At 38.6% G+C, this 22,103-nt stretch overlaps 1 protein-coding gene across 1 annotated transcript; it reads left to right on the top strand.

Moving 5' to 3' along the window:
- Nucleotides 1-249: 249 nt before the first annotated feature.
- HEPACAM2 (HEPACAM family member 2) lies at nt 250-20,669 on the top strand (the record flags this gene model as incomplete). The annotated part of the gene is made up of 9 exons (XM_082014718.1): nt 250-319; nt 5,328-5,678; nt 6,786-7,070; nt 13,315-13,611; nt 16,837-16,962; nt 17,044-17,068; nt 17,192-17,229; nt 18,541-18,614; nt 20,553-20,669. The coding sequence occupies 9 exons, from the start codon at nt 250-252 to the stop codon at nt 20,667-20,669; spliced, it is 1,383 nt and encodes a 460-aa protein (XP_081870844.1).
- Between the last annotated feature and the right edge of the window lie 1,434 nt (nt 20,670-22,103).

Here is a 22,103-nt window from a genome sequence, read left to right on the forward strand (position 1 = left end):
TTCCATGTCATATTTGCTGTGACTGCCGGGGAAGGGTTACGATCAAGTCAGAGGCAATGAAGATGGGTGCTCATCTAACAGGTGCTCCACTCCCTTTGTTCTTTGTATACACATATTCAAATCACATAAGGCTGGGGACAGGATAGGGCCTGTTAACTCATTGCTGATTTCCCTAGCAAATAAACCAGCAGCTGCAGGTCCAAGCCCTGGCTCAGCACTGAGAAGAAGGTGGCATTTGTGTGGGACAGGATGCTTTCATGGAGCCCTTTAGCCAATTTCTTTTGGGACTTGCAGTGCAAAATATATTTTCTGCTTGTAGGTAAGAAACAGTATGAATTATATTTGATTGTTATTGTGGAAATGTGAACTGGTTTTATAAAATTTATCTTCGTAAATTTAAAGATATTTCTGCTGTATTGTCAGACGTTTCATTTCAAGAAAGTAGCCTAAAAGCTTTTAATCAGATAGTGTCACCTAGTTTTATGAGTGGAGCTATAAAGTTTTAGCAGCTGAAAAAATGAGTGCTATACATAATCTGGATATAAAACGTGGGCATTGATTATATATATTGTCACATTTTATTAAGTAGTATATAAATTGTGTGTCCTTTTTAACAAGTAAGGCTGGACAGGTTCTGAACCAAAGTTTATGCAGAAGCTGTTACACATCTCTTTAAAAATGTATTATGTTGAGACAGTGCTGATACATTATTTTTCACTTTCTTATGATGCCTTATAGTGAATATGGAAAATTTATATGTAATTTAAATGTACTTGATATTAAAACTAAATTAAGGTTTCAGTCAGCTGAAGAATGTGTTCCCATTAATAGTACATTTGTTTGGTATGTGGGTGCAGTTTTCATAAGTATGCATTTGTTATCCACGCAATTGATAAAAAATAGATGTTTTATGCACTTTCACAGGAATGTCCTGTGATCAAATGTTAGATAAACTTATATTTCTACAAACTGTTGTAATTAACTTTTTCTATATTTAATTGTATTTCTAAATATCAGCACAGGGAATAAATAATATTACAAATGTAGTGCATCCTCTACTCATTCATGTGTAAGGACAATTTTTCTTTTATCTTTATTGTCAACTTCCTATACAGTCACCTAGTCTCCTTGATTTTGAACTAAATACTTTGTCAAGAGTTTTGGCTTCATAACAATTGCAGTTTTATGTGAAGATTATTGGATTTCTTCTTTAAAAATGAAAAGCCTGGTTGATAAAAAAACGCAGTGAATGTGCACTTTATCTACATGACAACTTTATTGGACATTTTTTATTTAAATCCTACAAAAGATATTGGTATGCAAGCAGCGTGCTTTAGAGTACACGTTTGTTCACCAGGAAGTTTCATTATATACCCTTACTTGGATGTACACATGTCCAAGTATGGGAAATATGCAGCTTGTACTTCATATCATGACAAGAATCAGGTCCATTGGGGGCATGACACAAAACTGACCAAAGACATTGACCTCAGAAGCCAAAATTAGGTCCAATAACAAAGCTCAGTGGAACTTGTTCTTGGGCAAAAATCCCAAACTGGGGAAGAGTATGCCCGAGTCTCTCCTGATATAAATGGGGATATAAGAATTGCAGATGCTCTGTTCCGTTATATCTGGGTTTTCTTCATAAATGAACATACTTGCAAAAAGTGTAAAAACTATTATCACTGATATAGTAACATTTTACACCAAGTTTGGGGTTTTTGGAAAGCTGAAGAGCTAAATGAACACTGGTGAAAAGCAGTTGAGAATCCAAACTCACTCTGACAATGAGATGTGCATGTTAAATTCAGAGAATGATAAAACCTTGCTAAGCAGGTTTCAGTTTATGCCATAAACTTGAAAGTTATGTCATAGTTTTTTATTTAAACTAATGCTGCAGCCCTTGTTTTATGTCAACAACAGTTCTGTTGTGCTTGCTAATACTGGTGATAGCAAAGTGAGGTGGAAGCAAAGCACAAATCACTGAGCTCCAAATGGAGGTCGTTTTGGTACAACCTTTACGGTCATTATACAAAAACTAGTCTTCTGAATGCCATTATCTTGGAAAAATGTGTATTGTATTTAGAAAGCTCTAGAGATGGGCTTAAATTATATGGAATTTGTGCCTAATGAGAATGAAGAGTTTGGTACATTGGCTTGATTTCACTATTAACATTAATTCAAGGATTAGTCATACCAGTCTTCATTTTTAATTAAAAATAAAAAATGGTCTAATAGAAGAGAATCATAGAACCATTTAGGTTGGAAAACACCCTTAAAATCATGGAGTCCAACTGTAAACCTAACACTGCCAAGTCCACCATTAAACCCATGTCCCTAAGCGCCATGTCTGCACATCTGTTAAATACCACCGGGGATGGTGACTCAATCACTTCCCTGGGTAGCCTGTTCTAGAGCTTGACAATGTGTTAGGTGAAGAAGATAGCCCTTTCGATGAACAATGACCCTTTTCATGAAGAACATTCCAGACTGCAAAAGATTTGATCTCTGTGAAAGCCAGAAGCCTCCCAGCATTGCTCCTGTAAAACCCTTGCCTTTGACAGAGCACCATTATCTAGTAACTTCTGCCTTGCCCCTCGCCCTGATGGCCATGGAGGAGCTCCCACATGCAACAACAGGCCACAAACATTATTAAAAAGGGGTAGGGGAGGTGGCTTCATTTTGATGTGCTTCAGCCATTTCAGTTTTTTGATCTTTCTAGGTCAAAAGTTAAGTTAAAGCATGTTAAAAAGTGAAAAAGTTAAAAAGCATGTTAAAAGTTAAGCATGTAAACATCTCTGTCCTGTGTATCCTCCACTTAAGCCTCCCCATATTTTTTCTACACTCTCCCTCCTTTTTTGTCTCATTCTCCTCCTGTCTCAGCTGACCCCCAACCGTCCTTTTCACATCAGTGTCCATGCAACCTGAAGTCTTCTGCTGCTTCCTCTTTAGCCCCTGAGAAGGTGGGTTTGCCAGTCTTTCTGTGAAAGGATTTCACTGTCTTTATACGCATCACCCTTACAGTGCTCTGCCATATTTTCCTTTGGTTTCCCTGCCATACCCTCCAGAAACGCCGCAAGCTGTCTTCTCTAGTTGAGTATAGTTTTGCTGAGCTTTACGAAAAGTGAAGCCTGCCACAGAATTACTTTTTGGGGGTAGCTGGCTTTGTATTGACTATAAAACACCCTGGTTCCTGAATGGACAGAATATGGCCAGAGATTTCTTAGCAAGAGGGGTTTTCCCTGAAATACAGTTAGTATCTCACAGAGGGTGGTGTGGGCACCTTCGGCGGCAGGGACAACATCGCTGGCTGCCCACGAGCTGGTCCCCTCCCATGGCATCTCTGCTCTGCTACTTTTCATGCCCTTCCAGAGTACCTCTGACATTGATTACTGGCATGACATATTGCCGTGCTGCATCCCCCACCCCTTTTTGTGTCCCTACCCTGATCCCCAGTGACAGTTTTCTTTGCGATTAGCTCAAGTGGCAAACAGCTGTGCCGTGAAATTTGAAGACTGGAACCCAAAGGACATACACAGATAGCATATTATGCTACTGAATTGAAATCTTTATCTTGTCCTACTATATAACCTAGTATATAGGTATATATAGTATATATATAGTATACTATAGTATATACACTACATACATATGTATAGTGTATATGCTACATACCTAGTGTGTATATATGCATACCATATATAGCTAGTATACTATATAACCTAGGAAATTAGATGAAAATGAACCTTTAACAATTTCTTTTTGTCATAAAGACAAATGTTGTGATGGTGGGAAATTTAAGAAACAAAGTTAGCTCTGCATTATGTTAATCTTTAATAACATAGTCACATATTTTTTACACATACCTCCCTCTGTCCCCTCTTTCCAGGTAGAGGGTATATGTACTTCAGCTGGGGAGTTACTTTTTTGTTACAGATATTGGGAAGTGTGTCAAGAATCATAGAATACCAGGTTGGAAGGGATCATCTGGTCCAACCGAAGATGTTCAGTAGCAGGAAAAGAAGAGATGGTGCATGGTGAAAGCGTTGCATGTTGCCCTGGGCAGTGCATTCTGTTTCTGTTTCCAGTGTGCTCTTATGCAGTGGTAGACAGATTACTTAAATCATTTTTTTTACACATTCTTACTAATAAGAGGTTGCTTTTTTCCCTAGGGTTTTGACTTGGCACTTGCAGTGTTCTTTTCAACAATATTGAGCACTCAAAGCTGAGCAGTCAAACCTGCAACTAAAGGCAATGAGTTGCATCTTGAACACACTAAAATCTGTTTATATCTGTTTTGAAAAATCCATTCCTTAATATTTCAAATTGATCATCCAAAATAAGTGGGGTTTTTTGCTGTTAATTTTCTCTAGGCTCAAATTCCTCATCTTTAAAGTCATATTCATTACAATGGTGTTGTGCAATCAATTCAATAATGTCACTGCTTTACACCATTGCTGTACTTGTGAGTGCTATGGAAAAGTTCACGTGGAAATGGATCACTCAGTCCTAAGAGTAAAGTTTTGATAATGTTCTACAAATCTATCTCAGGCCAACACAATGAAAAATGATTAAAAAATAATATATAGGAAAGCCAATGATTAACTGAGCAGCGGTGTTTTTGCACCCTAATGGAGGCAGGATTCTTGGAGAACAGGATTAATTACATGGCTGAAAATTTTGCTTTTGTGCGTATGAACAGCAAACCTTAATTCTGCTTTTTCCTAAAATTTTAATACTTGACTTTTGCAAGCTTAATAATATTTCTTGAATTTAGTCTTACATGTACAGAGTGGTCAGCAATAATAACGATATATAATTTTAGTCAGACAAATTCATGGAAGTGCTGCTTGTTAGATTTTCAGTCAGTTTCTCAGTATAACTGGCAAAGTAACACTAAGAAATTTCTCCCTAGCTAAACTTACCTAGAAAAAAAAACCTAGAAATTGAGTTTGCAATCCAAGAATGTTAGACAGTATAAGACCTAGAAATTGAGAGTATTTTAAAGGGAAAATATTTTAAACATTAAGGTAGATGCACATTTTCTCATTCTTTTCAAACTTTCAACAATGAAAGATCCTGTGCCCAGAAATCACAATTATCCTTCCTTTGGCTTTTCATATGTTTTACAGCTGGAGCTCTGTAGCTAGATCCAACTTCACCAAGGTGTTTGCCCATTTTTTACTTGGAATCTGAGTTATAACCATACAAAAAAGTGTAAGCTTTAGCCTTGAGAGTTTTTTCTCTGTGAGAATTTCTCATTTGTGTTTTCCAGGGTTTCCATTTGTGTTTTGGGTTTGTTTGTTTGTTCTTTCATTTTTATGCAGGTATTTGCTCTGCCTTAAAGTTGACAGTACCATCTCATACCATCCATGGTATTGAGGGGCAACCACTCCATCTTACTGTTGGCTACAATTTCAATGCTACAGCTTCTGAAATCCAGATAATTTGGCTTTTTGAGAGGCCTCAAAGTAATCCAAAATACTTACTTGGCTCTGTAAATCAAACAGTAGTTCCTGACTTGGAATACCAGCACAAGTTTACCCTCTTACCACCGAATGCATCTTTGATGATCAATCCATTGCATATTAGTGATGAGGGCAATTACATTGTAAAAGTCAATGTCCGTGGAAATGGGACAAGAGCTGCCAGTCAAAAGATTCAAGTAGCTGTTGATGGTAAGTTAGTAAAATACAGTATCTTCATTCTAAAATTGCAATAGTTTTGGAGTACTGGTTCTTAGTATCTGGCTACAATGGTGTATAATTTAATGCAACGATACATGAATAAATACTAACAATTAAGTTATGTTGTTAATCCTGCTGCTGGAGGGAATGCTAAAATATGTAATCTTTAAACAAAATTAATATATTGACTAATGTTCTTGGATCATAAGTAAAAAAATGAAGAGCTATAGAAACCAATAATTAATAGGAAATTAGGCAAACTTCTAAAAGGTAAGGTTTCATAAGGTTCTGCTGTGCTATCAATCATGAGGATGCATTAACTTTCAAATAGTCTTTTTCCCTGAACAACTTTACCTTTACCTTCTGTAGCTGCCAAAGAGGAGTCATTGACTTTTGCCAGTGACCCTGTGTCTGTAAAAGAAGCCCAGATCTGAATTCCCAAAATACTGAAGTTCCCTCTTTGTACTCCACTCCTTGTAGTGAGGATAGGAAAAAAAAAAAGGGGGAGATAGCAAAGAATGATCTAAAAGAATGACAAGAGACTACTGTAATTTATGGATTATACAGAGGGAGCCCTGTAACTGTTGGGCTTGGAATAATGAAATGAATGACATCTTGACGTGACAAAGTTGTAGCTGCCATTTAATTCCCACACCCATCCCAATTTGCAGCCATCCTCATGACCAGATCGACAGCGTATTTCAGCAGTGCCCAGTGTCAGCAAAGCTGTGGGCAGCCATACCAAGGAAGTTGCACACTGTGGGCAACGTCATGCTTTGCACTCTTCATTTCTGTGGCCACAGGGATTTGCTTATGAGGCAGGAGCTGGAAGCCATGGTATACCTGACTGCAGCCTTTGTCCTATTACCAGTAATACAAACAGTCTAGTTTTATTTAAGCACTAGAAAGATTCTTACAGTCACCAGCTGAGAATATGGCTTTCTTTTTTCAACCTTTAACCACATTTAATAAATAAAATTTGAAATCCAAGTACTTTCCCATGAGGATGATGACTGCTATTTGTATTGTCTTGACAATGAAGACTGTAATATACTGGCTTGTCTCTTTTACAACTCTTCGTATCTCTTTATTTTACAGTTCCTGTCACAAAGCCAATTGTACATACTGAACCATCTTCAGGGGTAGTGGAGTATGTAGGGAATATTACCTTAAAATGTGCTGTGGGGAAAGGTACAAGGGTAGTTTACCAGTGGATGAAAAATGGGAAGCCTCTCCATGCCGGCCCTAATTACACCTTTTCATCAAACAATGCTACACTTCTAATTGTTCCTGTTGTAAAAGAAGACATTGGGAATTACAGCTGTCTGGTATCTAACCCTGTCAGTGCAATGGAAAGTGAGATAATTGCACCAACCATATATTGTGAGTATATGAAATATTCATAATTACCTTTGTATAAATGATCTGGCTGGAAAGAGTGCCTCTAACTATGGAAACAGGCAGAAGACGGTTAGGTCAACATCATATGTGAGCTTGCATTCAAAATGAGCTTGTTCATAACAGCTCTAACCTACAACAATATCCTAGAAGTTACTCAGTGTTATGTAGTGGTGAAGATCAGTCTGAACGGCAGAATTCAAATGGGAACTTCAAGAATTCCACAGTACAGACATCTTCAGATCTGCAGATGTGACTCAAAGGAAAAAAATAGTCAGATGGGTGTACATGAAAACATTTTTAAAAATGGAGGCAGCAAACAGTATCAAAAACCTAAGTTCACGAAGTACCAGGCTGAAGGACTGGTATTAGTGGTTTTCCCCAAGATCATTTCGAGTCCAGTCCTGTTCAATACTTCCATTAATGACATCAGCGTAAAGACTGGGAGTATCTTAGTCAAGTGGCATTAAACTGAGAGGACTGAATGCCTTTTACAGAGTAATAGAACTGGTATGAAATTTTCTAGTGAAAAATAAATGGGCATGCAGATTTAGAGAATAAAACCCATGAACTGCTGATAAGATGGAGACTGGTTGGGAAATAACTGAGCCAGCGAGCCTGGGTGATTGAGCTATCACAAGATGTCTGTGAACTGTCAGTGTGATTCAGGCATGAGAAGAACATATGTAGTTGTAGGGTGTGTTGGCAAAGTATTTTCCAACAGGGAAATAAGGGCAATACTAATGGCACACAGAAGATGAAACCATATGTAGAATACTGTGTGCAGTCCCTGCACATCTCAGAGCACTGATCTCAAACTGGAAACAGAACAGAAAGGAGTGCAGAAGAGACCTGGAGGATTCAGTTTGGCTTAGCAAAATCAAAGCTGAAAGGAGTGTTTGCTTTCCACATCAAATGGAAAACATGAGGGAGCAAGAGTAATTGTGTAAAGACCAACGTTGGCAGAAGAATAAACCATAAGCTAGCCATATATTTTGACTGGAAATGAAAGCACCTGAGAAACTAACTGCGAACATAGATTGAGTTCATGAATGAAACAAGTTGGAGGGAACAAAAGATTGGCTTAATCAGCATTCAGCAATTATACTTTAAATCTTAGAAAGGGCACTCTCATTTTCTTCCTTATCCCTCCTGTAACATCAACTCCCAGTGCCTCCAAGATTTGCAAGTAGCACATGCTGTGTGCGACCTTGCCACGCTCTGATCCTCACGTCCTCAGGGGTTGAACCGTCCTTCTCAGAGGAGAGCTGAAATCAGACAGGTCAGGACCTACGTTGCCACCAGCCCTATTCAGATATAACCAGTTTACCCGATGGCACAGTGTGGATGGCACAGTGCAAGGACTGGAACTGGATTCCTGTCCAGCCAACGGCTGGTGCTCACTCCTGCTTTTGCCAGGCTCTGTCATCTGGCAGCTGCTGGACAGCCCGTGCCCTAGACTTGTTACGATTGCACTACCAGCATGTTCAGAACCTACACCTCCTACTATGCCGTGTTTTCTTCCTCCTCCTCCTTCCATCTCTGATTATCCATTCTGCTACTTATTTATTTTTAATTATAACTTGGAAGAACTGGATAAGGGAGTGTTTTGCATCTGAAGTGTGTGTGGGGGGTGTCTCTACAGTGCATCAGGAGAAGAGAAAAAGACTGCCTAAATTAGTGAGGACTTAACAAGGACATTGTTAGATGGGAGCTGATCCTTTAGGTGCAGCTTATAAAATTGGCAGCAATGCAGAAATGAAGATGAAGGAGCTGCTGCAATGAGTCCTAAACAGGGCAGGTGTGAATTGAGCTTCCATCACGTTAGACAGAGGAATCGTGATAAAATGCTCTGCAAGGTAATAAACAGCACTGATGGAGTTTTAACTTATCATTATAGTAATTAAAAAAGAAAATCATATTCTTTCCTCAGAGTAGCACATTTTTAAATGCCTGCTTTTGTACAGTCACAATCTCAGCTCACCGAAGTGCTTAAAGGGCTAAGAATGAGAGCTGCATGTGTGTGAGTGCGCTGCCTCTACTGCTTTTCTCATTTTAAGGAGCTATGAATGGGCCTTAGACCCCTCGTGCTTCAAAGAATACCTACAAAAAACTTGGGAACACTGCATCCAGCACAACCTGACACCTTCTTAAAATGCAAGAAAGTCAGGTCAGGCTAGAAAAATATCTGCCACTCTTGCTGCCCTTCGAACTGCTCTGTTCCTTTGTGGCACAGACATTCACATTTCTGACCTGTCGCACACAGGGTGGGCTCCAGAGCGTTTGCTGCACTGGTGGGTGTCTGGGACACTTGCACTGACAAGGTGTGTGCCCTCCAGTCCTAGTTCTGGTACTGCTTCCTCCCGTCCCCCTCACTCAGCTACACGCATTTTCCAGCAAATTTGAAAAACCTTTCCGAGTTCTAAACCGAAAGCCTGTTTTTGACCCGTTGTCTAGCAGAACTTTAAAATCTCAGAGTTACTTCTGTGTCCACATTTCTGGAACCTTTTGCTGTTTGAGTGATTTTGATACACAACTCAAAAGATCTGTAGATCAAAAACTTTGAGATTCAGTTTTTCCACATGTGGAAATATTGTTATAAGTATTTGTCTTTTCAGAATGTACTTTTCATATCATCAGAAGCGAGGGGTTGCTTTGTGCATGATTTAAAATCTAAAAAATATGTTAAGAGGAAACAATGCAGATGCCAAAAGTCTGCAAGACTTGCGCTACTATCCATATCCAAGTTAGTGATGGGAGTTGGGGTCTTACTTCCCGAGATATACGAAGCCACATAATTTGGTCCAACCTCTGCCTGCAGACGCCGTTTGTCTCCCAGCTCCCAGTTGTCAATGGCAATCCAGGACAGGCCCTGGGTTCTCTATGTGCCATATGTCATTGCTGCGGGGGAGTTACTGGGGGTGATAAAAAAAAGGTCACTCACAGTAAATACCTGCCATCTGCTTGGAAACTGTAGCAGTCTCGTGGTGATAGGAGCGATTGGAAATATTCCCACAGAGCAGTAAATTGTTACTTGGAACAGGTGATTTATTATTTTACAAGTCATTTAGTTAACTGGCTTTACTGAGACAAGAGGCAGATTGCTGTCAAGAACGATACTGGAAAGGAGAAGTAGAGCTGAGGGATCCATGAAGGCTGGCATTGAGGTTTTTTCCTAAGAATCAGAAGTGTTTTGTTTTGTTCTTCATTTCTTATTAATATTATTCCAATTCACCATTCGGTATGATGATAATGCGCCCCAGAACATGGCTATGGCAGCAGTGTGGCCCAGAAATGAATTATTTCGAGACTGGATGAAGCTGCTGTGATGCAGGCTGCAGCACAAACTGCTTCACTGTGGTGGTGGAGTTGAATTCAACAGATTAAGTGGGATTTCCTTCCTTTGGGCTTCCCGAAACTAGAATGTATTTAGACCTAGAGAGGAAATGGTTAATCACCTGCTTTTTGGAATCATCCTATACACATGCAACTGCGTATATCCCTCAGCTACCTAATGCCTAGGGAACGCAATGACGTACGTGATGCCCAGGAGAGGCAAAAGGCTGATCCAGACAAAGCAGAAGGGTTACCCGATGCTTGTGCTGACTTCATCAAGGAATGCCGCTTTTCAGAGCTTGCCAAGATTTGGCTATTTCTTAAGAAAACCTTTCTTTGTTTTTTCAAATGTACTTCCCCAGCCAGTGTGTGTCGGTCTTCTTATAATGGTTTCTTTTGATGTGCAACTTTCATGCAAAAGTGTAGGTATGTTGTTAGTGTTGTCTGTTTATGCTGCAGTGTTATGATACTGATAAAAAAAAGCAGAACTCAGTTCTGATTCTCTTGCAGACTGTGGCAAATCTCCCATTATAGTGAGGGGGCACAAAGACCAGTCAGCTATTCTTACCATTAATCTCTGTTTACGTATATCAAAGGTTATATTGTCAGTGAAAATAAAAGCCAATTCTTCTAAGAGTGAATGATTGTATAGGAGGAACTGAGTTGCTCTGAAAAGTAAGGAAGTGTGTTCCTGCCTGTAAATAGTGCATGAGGGGTTTTACTTTCATTTATGAGAAAGTCAAAATTCAGTACGTCCCCCTCCTTTCCCATATGAAAAACAGGGAAGTAAATACCTGTAACAGGCAAGCCCCCGCGAGTGGCTGGTGTTCTGGAAGGGCTTCCCATCCACAGAAACGGGCAGCCCGAGTCAGGTCAGCTAAGGCAAAGTAGTGATGACAGGTCTGCAGTTTCCAGAAATGCTTATTATAAGGTCAGCGGGCTCTTGGATACAGTCAAACAAATGACTCAGGAACTGAAGAGCCTGTGAAGAAGCAGCCCAGTATCTAGTTTTTAAAAAATGCCTTGATTCTTCAGAGTGGCCCTTGCCATGTAGGTGGGAGCAGTACTAATTCATGCTGAAGTGAATCTGTATTGCACTTCCCAACTAAAACTTTGGAACAGGCTGCCCAGGGAGGTGGTGGAGTCACCATCACTGGAAGTGTTGAAAAAAACATGTAGATGTGGCCCTTCAGGACATGGTTTAGTGGGCATGGTGGCGTTGAGTTAAAGGTTGGACTTGATGATCTTAGAGGTCTTTTCTAACCTTAATGATTCTGTGATTCTGTAAATATTATGCATGATGTTGGGCCTTCCTTAAAATGCAACCGCAAAAAGCATACTGCTAAAAAATGAGAGAAAATAAAAAGGTTGACAAGTTTACATTGTGAAATATGGACATTTGGTTAAAAGTGGACTAAACTGAGATCATGGTGTGATAGTCTACATTCTCTTGTCTAAACCTTCACAAATAGAGAAAAAACCCCAGAGGCACACACAAAATGGCCTGGTTTGTGCTGCGTGCTGTTTGCCTATGCGTTCTTGAAGCATAAGTCAGTCTCATAAAGCAGAAACTAAATAGAATTGTGCATGTTAGAGAAAGGTCTAACGTCAGCCAGAATTTCGTGATGAGAAACATCTGAAACGTCTGAAACGTGCCAGTGTGCCACTTCATGTAGCAAGGAATTTCACATTCAAACCCAGCTACATTATCTTAATGCTTCCAGACAGCCATAGGAAGGTGGAAATACTACTTGATCACACTGTCTACAGTGGGCACAATATTGACTTACCTGTCTTTTTCCTATCCCATTCTGTGTGAGGCACTTAACAGCAGCCTTACTGAACTTCAGGGATCCTACCAAAAAGATGCATCCTGCTCATCCTGCATATCTTCTTCGTTTGGCTTCTGTCAATATTAGGTCTGTGCATTTTTGATTGTACATGTAAGCCCTTAGGGAATTGCCATCATTAAAATTATTTCTTCTTTTGATTGGAAAAAGTAATTTAATAAAGCACACACACCATGTCCTCTACATTTTTAGTATACTTAGATCCTTGTAAAAATAGATTTTAACATGTAAAGATATAAAAACCCCATGATCAGAAATGATCTATTAAAAATAGCGTGGGAAATACTCTTATCATGCTTAAATATATTGTTTTCCTTCCCATTTTCCTATGAAGATTACCCTAAAAATACTTAGCTACTCAATTTTCTGAATAATGAACACATGACTATTGGACAGTGTATGCCTCTTCTACTTATATTCAGAAACCTAGCTTTCTGTAGGCACAAGGGCTTATTCTTGAACAAAATGTACATGTTGGACTAGTGGAAGCCTAATAAAATGGGGGGAAGGTTAAAGTTTATTTTAGCGGTCATTTATGGAAAACCTTTTCTAAAGTTATCTAAGGCACACCCCACTCTATATTATTCCTGTAGGATAGTTCCTGAAATAATTATTATACTGCATATTATTACAGTGAATGTTTATATATTTCAAGGCTAATTTGTTCACTTTTAAATGTGCAGAGTATGGCACTTAAGTAGAAAGGGTCAAATATGCTGCTGAAGAAGACCTGCTCCTTCCCAACTTTTCCAATTTTTTCATTTTTTTGTCATTTTTATCGTACTGAACAATGCACAGACCTCTGCTGTTTCCCTAAACAGCAATTAGATCAGTATCGAGTGGGTGTAGTCTGAGATAAACCTAGAACAGATCAAGTTATTGAACTGAAAGCCTTTTAATTGAAATGATTGAATCTAATGCCAGCCATTCTAAAGGCTAGTCTAATTTAAAAATTCTAAGTTTAGACCTATACTTCTATTTGAAGTTTAATTACATACTTTGATTTTAACTTTTCTGCTGTGTTTTCTTTTTTTTCAATGTAGATGGACCTTACGGACTTAGAGTTAAATCAGATAAAGGTCTGAATGTAGGGGCGGTGTTTACAGTTGACATGGGGGAAGTTATACTGTTTGACTGCTCAGCAGATTCAAATCCACCGAATACTTATTCGTGGATTCAGAGGGCTGACAATACCACCCATGTAATCAAATATGGACCCCATCTGGAAGTTGTATCTGATAAAGCGGCCCAGAAGACAATAGATTACATGTGCCGTGCTTTCAACAACGTCACTGGAAAACGAGATGAAACTCACTTCACAGTTATCGTTACTTCTGTAGGTAAGAACATTAATTCATTGCTGTAACATCTGAGCAGAGTGTCAACCCCAGAAAAAGGAAATAATATTTAGAGAGAGGATATGTATCCAAAGTGAGGTCTTCCTAACCCCATAGTCAAAGGCATTTTGGCCATTCGGTGGGATCCAGGTTTCACTCAGAAGTGTGACATGGCTTGGGACAAGACCCACTAAGATGCTAAAGTTTTGTGCAATTTTACACTAAAATGTATTTGGCCATTTGGAACTTTATCCCTTGAGTAGAAAAACTTCCTCAGTAGCTAGACCTCATCACGACCAAGTAACATGGCAGAATTATATGTCTCTTACTCTGTTTCATACTTTTTGCCTTTAAAAATGATAAAGATGAATGGAGAGAATGATGCAGAAATCTGCTGAATGCCAAGGTGGGCCTTTCCTCCCAAGGGGAGATTTTGTCCAAGGCTCACTGTCCCACAGCTTCCAGGGGCTGTGAGCCTGCGGCCACCAGGTGACCACTACATGGGCTACTTTCAAGCATACGTCCCTGACTAAAAAAAACAGGCACAGACTTACAGGACTGAAGGTCTTTAAGACTTTTCCAGTGTGGTTAGGTATTATAAGAACCTTAGTTTAGTGTATGATAATAATGCAAGCTGTGATGATGAATGGTTTTATTACAATCTGTTCATAAAAAAATATTTCACTGTCATATTTATGAATGTATGGATTGACTGCTAGGTTCTGCTGAATGCACACCTTTAATTCTCATACTTTATAACCTCAGTTCCTGTATCAGATTGTGTTAAACAGCAACGAAGCAGTTTTTCAGAAAATCTCCAGAAGCACACAGCTAAGAACAAAATATTGAGGAAGTCTGATACCTCTTATTAATACAGATCGATACAAGTATTTTCAGATAAGGAATGTATGCTATTAATGTTCAACGAGATAGAATAAATTGCCTTTTAGAAAATTTTACAAAGCAATTTTGGTTGTGCAGAACAAAGAGCTCAGCCATTTGTTAGTCAGATAAACAAGGAGAGCAGATGTCCATTGTTCAGGCTGACTTACGGAGCCATCACAAATCCATGGCTTTCAGTATGCTGGAAGGAAGATGGGTTGCAATTTTGCAATGTGAATACTGCACTTTAAAACTAAACATTGTGGTTAGTGGAGAAAGAAAATGGAACCAGAGCTATTTGTCAGCGGAAATAAACATGACATTTCTCCAGGAAGTTAATGTAAGCTATGATATATATGTGAATATTCATCAATAAGTGTTAAGAAATTCAGCTGAGATTTCCTTTCAAAGGCCAAAAAGAAGGGAAGACTCCACAGCTTCATGTTTAGTTGCACTTAAAAACATACATTTACTAATTACAAATATTTTGCCTAAATAAAGCTTTTAAAAACATTTTATCCTGTATATTTAAAAACTAAAAAAAAATCAGTTTCCCCCTCTATGGCCATTTTCTTGTTGATGAATTCAGACAGCACTAAATCCAGATGTCGTGCCTACACTTTGCAATGCTGCACTGACTGACTCCAAGAGGTATGAATTAACCCACGAGGCTAAACCTCAGAGTTCCTGTTCAGGCTAAATTCTGGTTGGAACTGATTAAACGTACTAAGCAAAGACTATTAATATTATTCTATATCCCTCATCCTTGTCCCCATAATGCTAGATACAAAGCCTGGACTGTGCCTTTCAAAATACTGGAAACCCCATTTTCAGCAGCGACAGGAACTTTGATGTTTCAGAAGACCTTACACAACTTCCCCACCTAAGGGACTGAAAATCACATGTATGGTGCTATAAACAGTTGCCTAATTAATGCTAAAAATCATCAAGATAACTATGATATCAATAAGTTACAATTATATGACAGTCATTGCACTAAGCTGTTATCCAGTTTTAGCCAAGTCTAGTTAGATTTTAAAATAAGAGGATGTTATCTCATTATGTACACAAGTCTTTGTTCAGTTCTCAAGTTGAGTCAACTTGAATGTGTTAAATGCACGTAAAGAGGACATCTTTGTTTTCCGCACCAGTATGCCTGTGGAGATAAGATTTATTGAGTCTAATTTTGAAATAATTTGTTTTAACATTTTTAAGGACTCAGATGATTCTCCAGTGTTTGGGTTTTTTTTTCCTGAGGAAAGCAGTACACTGAAGGACTATGAAGGAAATTTGGTGAAATTGCAGTGATTTATTTTCCCATATCTTTGGGATTCATGTGGTTTGAAATCCACATATTTAATCTTTCTGATAACTACTGCACAGACAGCCAGCACATTGCCAGTGAATGACGTGGAGGTGTAAGTAACACTGTATGTCTGCACAGGATTTCATAGATGTACTGGAAACATATCCAGCTAAATAATACACATTTGAGTTGTACTCACAAAGCTGGCACTGACAAATATGCAGCATTAATTTACCTGTATGGATTGTGACATGGGCTTTAATTACATGAATTCTGCACAGTTCAGAGCAAAAGAAGGAAATTAAGAGTGCACTAGCAACTGTCTGGCATTTCCTAACTTTCACACTCCTGTCTTTGCAAGTTCTTTGCAAATGTTTTCAACATCATTTGTGTATGTAACTATACACATATTGTATTTGTATTTTATCAGTAAATCGTGATGGAAAACTGCTGCTAATGCATATCTCAGCAAAAGATCTGAGCAAAGGAAAGAAATACTTTGGATATTTAGACATAAATTCAAACAAACATATCTAGTGGCTTCTGATGGGATTTGATAAGCAACCAGACTGCTAGTGATCTGCAAATCCTTAGAAAAAATACAGTAGTTCATTTATCTCCTTCTACTCTACAGCTCCTGCAGCTAGGAGGTTTTCCCTCCCACCTAGTACAAACTGCTCACCTAATTGTCACCTAATTTCTTGGTAGTTCAGTGTCTCTATGCCTAAAATTAGAATATTTACCTACTTTTTGTAATGCTGTAATTTGTGGATTATGTTTACTGACCTTCATTTATCTCTAGGTACCAATCTGTTCTGGACTTATTTCTGATATGATATCATTGCTTTTCCAGTTCAGGAGATTTATGGGGACAAAAAAAATTTACCGATTCACAAGAACCCAAATTTTGTATCTATTTTGTATGTCTATACAGGTTTACTAGTTTCAGATGAATTTCAAAAGATGCATTGTTTCATTGTCATAGTATCACATTATACAGAACAAGAGACTAAATACAATACTCATCTTCTTTGTCACAGGATTGGAAAAGCTGGCCCAGAAAGGAAAATCTTTGTCATCTCTTGCAGTAATAACAGGAATTTCATTATTTTTGATCCTAGCTATGGCCTTTTTATTTATATGGAAAAGATATCAGCCACATAAAGGTATGTAAAACTTAAGTACACTCCAGCTCTTCTTTTGGATCATCAGAGCAAAAAGAATGATTATTCTTTTCTTCTTTTCAGTGATACAACAGAAGCTGCAGAGCAGGTAAAAAAATAAATCATTCTTAGGTCTTTAAGTCCTTTCTATCAAGACAATTCAATTTATCATATTAATTTTCTTTCCTTGGCTTGTGACATCAAACTGAAAAAACATGTTTATGTTTTCTAGGCCAGAGGCTGATTACAAGAAGGCTCAGACATTTTCAGGTAATGCTAATGAAAGAAACGTGAGCATAAGGTCAAAATCCATTCCTGCAAAAAATTGCCATCCCCACATACAAAAAGAAAGAAGGAAAGGAAGAGAAGTGTGTTTTTAACCTGGGTTGCACACCTACCTCTATGTTAACTTACTTAAGATAAAACCAAAATGACAACAGGTCAGCGTGGGTTTAGCTCATGCTTGGGATTCACAGCAGTATGTAGCTGTTGGCTTGAATTCTAGCTGTTAAGCCCGGTTAGAATCACCTGTATTCTGCTGTTCTCACCGATGTAAAATAAATTAGTGTTATTATGCGATAGCAGTGAGGGATGATACGTCATGGGAGGATCACACTTCTAAGTGCTCATGGCACCAATCAGTACCAAAATTGTGAGATGTTAATATAACATTGCAGTATATATGTTTTAGCCTCTACCACATTCTGTACTGCCTTTCTCTGTGTCATCAGGACCCAGTGTGTTTTTGTCACTGCCTCTTTTCCTGCCACAATCCTTCTCACATCATCCTGGGCAGGAGAGGCTGGACACCAGCCATCCTTTGGAAGGGTGGCACTTGTGTTCCCATCCCTTTCTACCAAAGCATCAGAGCAGGCCATAAGGTGCTACATGTGAGAGAATAGAGAAGTATACGAAGCTTAGGAAGGTAGGAAGTTCACCTGAGCACAGAGAGTCCTTCACCCCAGCAAGTGGTATCAGAGGAGAGAATCTCAGCACTGTCTTTAGTGCTGCAGCCTTTGCTGCGGGGTGATGCCCAAGAGACAACCAGGAGTCTCAAATCTCCTGGACAGTGGGAGGGTAGAGTAAGAGACTCCCACCCTAACTACAAGTTGTATCTGAAGGCCCAGATAAAATCTGTCAACTGGTTTAATAACGTGGCACCTATTAGGATCATGTTCCCTTTTTTTATTCCCAGCATTATAAAAGATTCAGGTGGTACTGCCTCACTACAGTGTAGACATGCTGAGCTTATGGACTGAGCCTCTTTCCTATGGGAAATGAAAGTAAATCAGTCTGTTTAGCCTTACAGCAAGGAGAGTTCTATGGCTCTACCAAAACTGTTACTGGTTAGCAAGAGGCTCCTCACTTGGTCCGAGGCTTTGGAGATAGCCAAGCACTGTGGACACCAGCTCTGCAGCTACCCTGCCTTGCTCCATGTGGTTTAAAGCAGATCAAACAACCAATATTCAGATGTTTTAAAAATTAGGCCAAATAACATTGCCCATCATTAAGCTAGCTGTCTTTTCCAGATTCCTGCTACGTGTCAATACCTTTTTTCATGTTTGTTTGTTCTAACTTTAGGACATGAAAGTGCTTTGGATGATTTTGGGATATATGAATTTGTCGCTATTCCTGATCTTGCCAGTGGTACTAGGGTATGTGATTTCACATCATAAATTCATGGTTTCTTTTCTATTTCTTAAGGTGTAAGTATTTAGTAAAAGATCTGTCCTAGAATTCTTCTGTGAGTTTGCTCCTGTTGCTTTTTACAGATTATATGACACCACATTCATTGCTGTTGTTTCCCCAGTACTTACTCTTTCTTTACTATCTTACTAGTTCAGTACTTATATTAACATGGTGCAGTAAGGAACCAACCAAGCTCTAAAGGGAACAGTCTCAGTTCAGTTACCCTATATTAAAAGAATATTTAGTAGTGTTGGGTAGATGGGTAGCACTGAACCCCTTGTGTCACAGAAGCAAATTAATTCTTGTGATGCCATTTTCTCCCTTGGCCCTAATATTGCTGCTGATGCAACATACAACTTCAGCGGTGCAGAAAAGCCTTGGGTGGGGGGGATTTAAAGTTTTCATTTTAAAAATATGCAAACTAAATCTCAGCTATATTTCACAATAATTATTTTGTTAGCTTCATGTATTCCTTGGGAGGACTTAAACACAGGAATTTTGCTATCAGAAAAAATCCTACCACATATGCTACTTCTCTGCATTATGGCTTTGCTGATGTAACTGTATAGCAGTTGGAGATCATTCTGATGTGGTATAAAAGGACAAAGAAAAAATGAGAAATGGGACCACAAAATTTAGGGAGAGTAGACTGAAACTGGGCGGAATTAGACAAAGCACCTTCTCTTTGCTACAGAAAATTTCTGGCAATACAATCTTGTACCCTTGGCAAGCATCAGTATGGTCAGGTAAGGGAGAGCTCTTAAAACACGATCACACAGGGTCACATCAACAGCCACACCTATTTTGTTACTATGATTAGTTCTCATAATACATAATGTATTAGCAAAAACGAGTCATACATTAATAAACCCTTTTCTTTGCTGGGGTTAGATGACTGAAATAATAGACATGTCTAGGGCTAGAGTGCTATCGTAAAGGTTAGTGAAGAGGAGAGCAGCAGAAATAAAAGGCTTTTAGAAAACACAGGAGCCAAACTGTATCTGTGAAAGTTTGTGACCATAGGAGGCTTATTAAGTACCAGGATCAGGCCCTCTTAAATCATCACAGCCTTAGGCATGCTACGATATCCCTTAGGCTAATCATATCACAAAGTCACATTCTTGCAGAATTGGGGCCTTAGTAGGTCAGGAGGGAGAGAGAGGTGATAAGAACAACAGAATGCATGTGTAAGCAATGAAATCTATTCTAATTTCCAGCAAAATTTCAAGAAACAGGAGAAACTCCACTAGTTTATGTTCAGTCACTCAGATTTATGGCATTGCAGATAAAGTCAGCATTTGATCCACTGATTCATTGTAGCTAGTTAGCAGAAAAAGTGAAAATTAAGAAAGTGGAGATAATGAATAACTAGAGGTTGGGTAGAGGCAGAAAGACTGAGAATTCCTTATGGGTGGGGAGTCTACGTGTCATGTTGACATAAGAGCAGATCTGTATACTTAACATACTGAACAATTTCATTATTGCTTTGTTTATGGAAACTGCTTGCAGTCCCGTCTCTTTGACATGCTGGTGGGAGTTTTATGCTGAACCCTTTCCCTGAATATTTTCTCCTTTTTTGCTATCTATTCTCCTGCTTCTCTGTTAAATATTCCTTCCTTGATTTGTGGTACGCTAATATAAAATACTTGCTATATTAAATGCAAGAGCTGTATCCTAAATTTTCAAAGATCCTAACTGAATTTAAAACTATTGCTTGCCTTACTATAAATGTGATAAAAACTTACTCAAATGAAATGTAAACTAATAGAGATGAACTGTTAAATCCACATGCAAACCATTGATAGGGAAAAGTTAAAAAAATCAGAAGTTAGATTATCAGTTTAATTTCTGTTGAATCTTTTTCCATTTGTACTTACAGTAAGAATACTCTTTGCTACTTTTAGGTTTCAAGTCAATCTGTTCCTGGCTCTGACTTTGTCCCAGGCCAGGATATGCTTAGTACGGTTTATGAAGTTATTCAGCATATTCCTGAGCAGCTGCAAGAAGACCATCAACAGTAAGTTAAAGCCTGTGTGCGCTCATGTCGTAGCTGAAAGATGAATACTCTTGCATCCAGAACTATTTACAACTTGGTGACTGGTGTCTGATTCCAGCGAGAGGGCTAAGGAAGGAAAACAGGTATAAGCTACAATTGCTTCCTCCACCGTTTGCCATCCAAACCCTCACTTTTCCTCAAGACTCCAGTTTGCCATTTCATCATGTCAGTTTTTTCAAAGTGTGAAAAGCAAAAAGTAGGTTCTTCAAACACAATTTCAAATGAAAATTCCCAAGTGTTTTAAGAGAGTGGCTGTAGTTTCACGGCACTGAGGCATCAGCACATCACACTAAGCAGGTTAAATCTTCATTCAAAGCAGTTTAATTGGCAGCATGGCATCCAGACCTGCCAGCCGTGTGCCAAGTAGAGTTAGGAGTTGGGTTTTTCGCAGTGTTGAAGGTGGTCAGCTGATCAATAATCAGTGGTTGTTAAAATGGTCACTGAAATATTAACGGACAATGCTTAGTTACCCGAGTAAGCAATGCCTTAATTTGTATCTTAACTAATGATTTAGAGCAAAAGAATTCTTGCTCTGCAGTACCCTGGCTGGGAACTCCACAGAAACGCTTATGATGGGTTAAATACCAGAAAGGCCACAGCACGTTGTGCTTATGCAGTTAGTGTCTGGTAGTCCTGGTTTTGTTCAAATCACCTACTTTGTAGCACTTCTTGGCATAAGAAGAGTGAATACACTGTAAAGTTTCTGTAATTGCAGTATAGCTGCCATAAATCTGTTGTGAATATTGACAGTCTTTCTTACAAATTAAGAACAGCGCATGAGACTTTATTTGGTAACAAGCCTATTATATCACATTTTCCATGTTTTTATGATGTGTTCTGTTTCTTTTATGGTTAAAAAGAAAAATACACAGTCTCACCAATATACTAATCAGTTGGCTGAGTAATCATAATGTTTATGTGACTGCATCAGCATTCGTTACTTACACTACTTAAAATTTTGTGCAGGTTACATCTTCAACTGTGTGTCCAAATTATGTATGCAAACATGCAGCCATGCTTGTAAAAGCAAGCTGATCAGTGAGAAAGCAATAATGAATTACTAATGACATTTTCGTTCTGCTTGGAGTTACTCACTTTGAACCTTAAGATGATTTTTTAAAACAGATGTAAAAAATGGCATTCATAAAGTACATCTTTTCTTATTCTTCTTCCTACATGTTTTCCTTCCCAACTTTCTCACTGCTACATGACCCCTGTAAAAAAGGAATAAATTCAAAGTAAAGGTAACTTGAACTTTGTGACAGTTCAGATTTCAATTCAAACTTCACAAAACATTCTGTAGTTGTAAAGGACTCATTTGCATAAACCCATTTTGCTGCTCTTTCCATATATCAAGATTTTAAAAAAGAAACATTGGAACAAAATTTCCACTAATAAA

This window comes from Phaethon aethereus, assembly GCF_964289735.1.
Source record: "Phaethon aethereus genome assembly, chromosome: 2".
NCBI classification, from domain to species: domain Eukaryota; kingdom Metazoa; phylum Chordata; class Aves; order Phaethontiformes; family Phaethontidae; genus Phaethon; species Phaethon aethereus.